Source organism: Acromyrmex echinatior, chromosome 3, assembly GCF_024713525.1.
Source record: "Acromyrmex echinatior isolate Ae372 chromosome 3, ASM2471352v2, whole genome shotgun sequence".
Taxonomy (NCBI): Eukaryota; Metazoa; Arthropoda; class Insecta; order Hymenoptera; family Formicidae; genus Acromyrmex; species Acromyrmex echinatior.
The window spans coordinates 7,586,946-7,594,145 of NC_141854.1; the positions used below are offsets into that span (position 1 = coordinate 7,586,946).

General features: G+C 24.9%; 2 protein-coding genes across 9 annotated transcripts in view; both read left to right on the forward strand.

Annotated features, from left to right (window-relative positions):
- Window positions 1–7,200, forward strand: part of dlg1 (MAGUK family member discs large 1) — a 624,340-nt gene that overhangs the window by 190,065 nt on the left and 427,075 nt on the right. The window lies entirely within an intron of this gene.
- Window positions 1–7,200, forward strand: part of LOC105146422 (very long chain fatty acid elongase AAEL008004) — a 32,063-nt gene that overhangs the window by 3,499 nt on the left and 21,364 nt on the right. Inside the window, exon 5 of one of the 4 annotated variants that reach the window (XM_087404061.1) lies at window positions 494–631. The exons of 2 other annotated variants lie outside the window; for them this stretch is intronic. Coding sequence is in view for 1 of the 2 variants with exons in the window: in XM_011056652.2 (XP_011054954.1) it covers window positions 494–664 (171 nt within the window). In the remaining variant the exon portion in view is untranslated. Of the gene's footprint in view, window positions 1–493; window positions 6,657–7,200 lie in introns of those variants that run through there. One more of the 4 variants, XM_011056652.2, reaches the window with a different exon arrangement.

Consider the following 7,200-nt stretch of genomic DNA (forward strand, 5'->3'; position numbering starts at 1 on the left):
TTTTCTTCTTTTATTCATACTGATTTTTTCTCGCTATTAACCGAAGAATTGGTTTGGAATTATGACTCATTATTACATCATTTATAATTTGATAAATTTGACTAAATATGGTTGTTGCATTATACCTATTGTAACTCGAAGAGATGATCCTCATAATATGTTAATCTAATTGGATATATGAGATAATTTTGTATTTCTATGGCTGATAAGGACTAAGTAAAATCGAAATGTACCGTTGAAACTTATCGTTGAAAATTATAGTTGCGAATAATAAATATGATACACTTAATTACAGTTCGTTCATTTTGTTGATCTGGATATTACTATTTATTAATCTGTTGTAAGTTACACAAGCGAAAAGAAATTATATCAATTTACATTGTAATTTTCTCTAAAATATATTTTAATTACTTCAATATATATTTTTCTGTTTAAATAGTATAGTATCATTTGTAGTATTCCATTTTTTAAAATATTTTTCTATTGAAATTAGGTCCAATTTATCATAATGATAGTGATTCTAATGCAATTTGTAAATCCCAATTGTGAATCGCCACGAGGAATAGCAACTATTTTTGTTGGAAATTTATTCGTATTTCTATACTTATTTTATGATTTTCATAAAAAAACCTACACTAAATTATCTAAACAAAAAGATAATTAAGATAGACGGTTTGTATCATTTAAATTAAACAAATAATACTAACTATGCGTGCGTGTTTATACATATAATTAATATTATTTATTAAGTAGTTGTTATTTTATCGAATTAATAATTAATTAGTAAATTTTATTATTAAACTTTAAACTAAATACATAATTATATTAAACTTGATATAATGTTAAGTTTTAAAAACTGAATTTAAATAAAAACTAAATTTTAAGCACTGAAAATGATTGGTGCGCAATAATAATAATAAAAAAAGACATACATGTTAAACGTACATATTTTATAGGTATATTATACTAAAATTGAAATTATATTTTTTTTGCTTTAAATATTGTATAGATATTTGACTTACATGTAAATATAGAATAAATAAATATTATTGAATTTAAATAAAATATAAAATGTTTATTAATATTCGATTTAGTAACAGCGATTTAGAAATATTCGTTTATTGAGGGAATAACATTGTGTTTACATCCTTACTATCTTTTATTTATAAAGTAATGAACTGAAAATGGTAAGAAAGTTTTTTTTATAAATTAAAAGCGCGAACTGATAGATAAGATGAAAATTAGCTAAAGACAAATATAGCATTTACTTAAGGGAGTGCTGGAGTGCTCAAATTAGGAATCAAAAATCCTTTTACGGGATTAAAGTAGACGCAAAATTTTATATATATATACACATATATATATATATATATATATATATATATATACATATATGAAAGAAGTGATGCAGTGGACATTATACTAAAATCGAGAAAAAGTTAAGTAAGCTTTTAATTTTTTATTTTAGTTTAAATGTACTGCTCTTACTTTTTTTATTTTTTTCAATCAATTCAGAGATTTTTATACGACTGTAATGTTGAATTTGAGAGGTTACTTCAGAATTCTCTATTAATAATTTTTATGTTTAATATTTATGTTTTATATTTGGAAAAAATAATAGTATTTTAATCTAAGATAATATTTTAATTATACGTGTCAAGATTTATATGTATTTTAATATATTTAATATAAATAAACGAAATTTAAATTTAAAAAAAAGTTTTAAAGCTTAAAATCTTTACTTTCGTATGGGTTACTATACGTTTTTGAATTTATATAAGTTTTGTAATTTTTATATATGTATAGAAAACTACGAATTAACAAACCGGGAAATTTTGTCTTCATTTTGTGGACCTGTCACATATCCAAAATAAATTGCAACAATTTTTGAATTTATAATGTAAAAGTTTAAAGTTCTTCCAATAAAATCATTTTTAAAAAATATTCCTATGATTTTTTTTATTTCTGAGTGCAAATTAAATATAATGAATATTTTAACTTTGATTGCTCATAACTCCATCAAAACCATTACATTAAAAAAAAAATAGATTTTTAAATTCTCTCATCAGATGGAGTAAGATTTAGGTTTTATTTCATTTTTAACAAAAATAGCAGCTGTTTGAATAATAAATCGGGCACGAACGTTTGCACTGATCTAATATTTTAATACTATATCATATACTATTATACATATTAGGAGTGTGCATTAATTTTAAGGGATTTTTTGGTAAGAATATCGATTTATTGTAAAAAAATGATTGACAAATTGATCATTCAAAATATTGTTCATCACTAGCCACTACTTTTTCCTATCTTTCTGGTAATAAGGGGATTCCACGTCGAAAGAACATATTTTTTGAGGCTATCCACGAATCGATTCATTTTTTGGTATCTTCATAAGAATGAAAGCGCAGCTCAGACAGGCCATGAGTTATCGATCGAAATAGTTTGTAATCGGAAGGAGCAATATCTGGAGAATATAGCGGGTGTGATAGGACATCCCAGTTAAGCGCTTCTAACGTTTCCTTGACCGATTTCACAACATGTGACCGAGCGTTTTTGTGCTGGAAAATCACTTTGTCGTGTCTTTTCGTGTAATCTGGCTGTTTTTACTTCAATACTCGGCTCAATTGCATCAATTATTGTTGGTAACGTTTCCCAGTGATGGTTTCGTTGGGTTGGAGCAGCTCATAATACACTACACCCAGCTGATCCCACCAAATACACAGCATGAGCTAGGCATCAAGAATATTCGGTTTTGCCGTCGATATTGATGACTCGCCTGACCTGCACCATGATTTTTTTGCGCTCCGGATTATCGTTGCGTATCCATTTTTCATCACCCGTCACGATACGATCCAAAAAATTTTTTCTTCTGTGTCTTTGAAGCAACAATCCACAGATCATTTTGTACCTTTCGAAGTCCCTCGGCTTCAACTCGTAGGGCACCTAATTTTTTTGCTTTTGAATCATTCCAATAGTCTTCAAAGGTCTGGAAATTGTTGATCGATCAATATTTAATGATTCTGCAAGTTCTTCTTGCGTTTGATTCGGGTCTTGATCGAGTAAAGCTTCCACTTCCTCATCTTCAAACTTTTTTGGCTGGCCTGAACGTTCCTTGTTTTCCTTGTCAAAATCATCTTTTTTATAGTGTCGAAACCAGTATTCATGTGTTGAAATCAATGGAATATGATCACCATAAGCTTCCGACAATATTCGTTGATTTTTGACATTACATATCTTCAAATGGAAGCAAAAACTAAGCTTGTTTATTTATAGCATATTATTTACTTTTATTATTTTGGATATTTAAAAATAAAAAATGTTTTATTGAAGCAGTATTGTAATATATATTTGTTATAAATATTACAAATTTAACAATGTTTTTGTGAAAACTGTATATAAACATAAACGATTTATCGCAAAATGTAAGGATGCTATTGTATGTACTCAAATAAATTTATTGTTTATATTTTTATAACTAAATGGAATTTTCTTGAAAGTTTTCATAGGAAGCCACACATATAGATGTTTTCCAACTCCTTGATCAATCATCCTTATTCGTCAATGTTACCAGTTATTCAATTATAGCCTTGTTTTTACATTTATCTAGATAATAATATTGCATCTTAAAATTATTAATTATTAACAACAGAAGAAAATATATAAAAAAATGTATTTGCTAAAATCTCAAATATCTCTGTTATCCTATGGAAGGAGTACATTATATAGTATAATAAAATAATAGAATTTAATAATAAGAATTGATATTATATAAATTACATTTGTATAGAGCTAATAACAATGAATTATAATTAACAATTTATTTTCTGAGTTGTATTTTTGATTATATTTATTGTTTATTTAATATGTTTTTTTCAATCTTTGTAATAATTTTTGAACTTTTCCTACATTTTTTGTGTATAATTATTTTAATACTTTTATGATTATATATTATACCTATTTTTATTTTTTTTTTTCATTTTTATTTATAAATGTATTTTATAAATGTATTTATATTTTTCTTTTTAAAATTTATATATTATTAGAATAGAATGAATATATTAATCATAAATAGAGAATGGAGATATCCTATATTTTGATTAGCAAAATGATTAACGCTGCAAAAGTTTGTCTTTTACATTATTAATAAGTATGTATTTATACTAATGTGCTATAATTTACTCGCACTTCATTAACCATAATAAATGTAATTAGTGTAATTACTCTTGGAGTTTGAATTACTTTTCGATGTTTCATGCTTTGTCAAATTGAACTTACTGAAGGATACGTAATAATATTTATAAATCCAGTGTCGAAATCTGTTTATTCTAATGTTCGAATATATCGATACAAATATCGATTCGCTGTGATTATCTCTGCATAAATACATCTCGATCCGTTTTTCCTATTGTTCGTACCGAATGATACTCGGATAGAAAAAACAGATCGAGACGTATTTGTACCAGAGATATCTATCTGTGTTAATATGTATTTGTATTGATATTTTCACTGCGTTAATATTTGTATAGATATTTTCGATCACTAGTTTATTTTTTTTTTCAGCATAAACACGATCATTTTCAAGCTATTTATGAGATTTATAATATGATTTCATCAATTTCTGAATAATTAATGTGCTGTATGTCATATCTTTGTCAAGTATATATACGATTTGTATATTCTTTAAAAAAAATGTCAGTTATCGTATTGTTCGACAGCAGAAATTTTTTAAATGTTTTTTGAAGAATATTTCGTATGCAACACACAACACGTTACATACTGTACAACGCATGTTCTTGAAATTATAGCAAATGTAAAAATGTAAAACGTATTATTATTTTAGTTACACACTATGTGTTTTATGGTAGCGTAAATATAAAATAATAAGCAGGTAAGTTAGATATATATCTTTTATCCATTTGAGATTTCTCACGTTGATGATATTTTTCATTTGGAAAAGAGAAAAAAGCTATTTCTTATATAAGTCTAGGATTTGAATACAAAGTGATGCGCAAATAATCTATTTTAATGTAATTTTTATATACAGGATGGTTTATTTGATTCGACATCTTGCATATTTCAGTTATTTTTATGATACAATAAAATATTTCAAATGGAATAATTTCGAGGAGGACATATTTTGGTCATGTTTTTTTTTTAGGTGGAGATATCAAAAAGATATGAAGGTCATCTTCACTTTTTTTAATGGAATTGTATGATTTTTTTTAATACAATATGATTCCTCTAATTATTCTTCATATAAAAGTATTAAGGTAGTAATATATCAAAAAACCAATACTTGACAAGATATTTTACATTTTATTCTGGCACATATTGACATAAAATGTTAAATAACTCGTAAATTATTAATTTTTTGATAATTGTACTTTAATACTTTTTGCGAACAGAATAATGAGATGAATCAGTTAATGTGAAGAAAACATATTATTGCTTTAAAAAAATATGTATGCAAAATGGATAATTTTTTAAATAAGCAACTATGTATATTCTTTCCACCAATTGATTCAGCTCATTATTCTGTTCGTAAAAATATTAAGGTACGATTATCAAAAAGTTAATAGTTTACGAGTTATTTAACATGTTATGTCAATGTGTGCCAGAATAAAATGTAAAATATCTTATCAACTATTGGTTTTTTGATATTACTACCTTAATACTTTTATATGAAGAATAATTAAAGGAATCATATTGTGTAAAAAAATCATACAATTTCATTTAGAAAAGTGGAGGTAACCTTTATATTTTTTTGACGCCTCCACCTAAAAAAAAATCAACATGACCAAAATACATCCCCCTCGAAACCCTTCCACTTTCATTTGAAATATTTTTTGATATCATCAAAAATAAGCAAGATATTTTAGATCGATTTAAGTGGACCACTCTGTGTAACCTGAATAAAACTTCGTGTGTCAAATCAGTTAATAATATAGCTTATAAATTTTAAGAATCAGTAAAATTTAAGAATCATTAAATTTAAGAATCATTTTAAAATGTAAAGTAGATGAATAAATATAATATTCAATGTATATATTATATTTAATAAATATTAATATAAGAATTTTTTATTAATAGTGTATTTTAAAAATATATTTGATGTGTGTGTACAATAATGAAATTAATTAATTCGCATTTGAAATTTAATATCAAATCAACAATGAAGTTTTATTATTGACAAAAATATCTTATTAATTTATTCAATGTCGATGACTATAATTATATATTTTCCTTTTTTAAATAATTCTTTAATTCTTGTTTAAACTTGATTTTAGAAGATAAATATCAACTTTCCAAAAAGTATGCATTGTACGAATAATAGATACATTAATTTAACATAAATTTACTTTTGAATAACTTCATGAATATTATTTCTGTCAACATTAATATGCAAAAACCGTTAAATTATTAATCTGTCATTAACAATAATACTCATTTCCGTACAATAATATTGATGTCTACAAATTCATTATTATAAACAATTTTTATGATAGTTCTCTAAGTAATTGTTTTTTATCTTCATTTCATATCGAAAAGAGGAATTTATTTGTTACTCAATACAGAAAAAAACAGACATTTTTGTTGTTACATTTTGTTTCTGTAATCAATTATTTTATTATAATACGAAAAAATACAAATTGAAGTTTTACCCCCGTTATGTCATAGTATTTTTGAAAAAGGTTGAGAGAGAGAGAGAGAGAGAGAGAGAGAGAGAGAGAGAGAAAGAGAGAGAGAGAATATATTTGAACTGTGCATTTTATAAAAAACATTTATCAATACATTTCCAAAGAGTCAGATCAAATTTGGAAATAAAACGAAAATGTAATCGAATATTATATGTTAATGTAAATTTAGTGACGCATATTCCTTACAGAATTTGCAGATTAATGTAATGTTAATAGTAGTAACTTGCAAACATATCAGTTTTTTCAGTTTCCGGCAAGAAACAGTGAATAGAGAATATAATTAATGAATTGTTTTATGTACGCAATTAAACAATTAACAGTTACACCGATGCTGCATATATATGTGTGCATGTACTTATTTGCGCGATATACGATAAAATTGCATGTTTATGTACAAAGTCAAGATACGATTGAATGAGTCTTAACTTGAAAGATTGTTTTAAAGTTAATATTTTAATGTCTTTAATAATATTTTATGTAAATGTATATAATATAT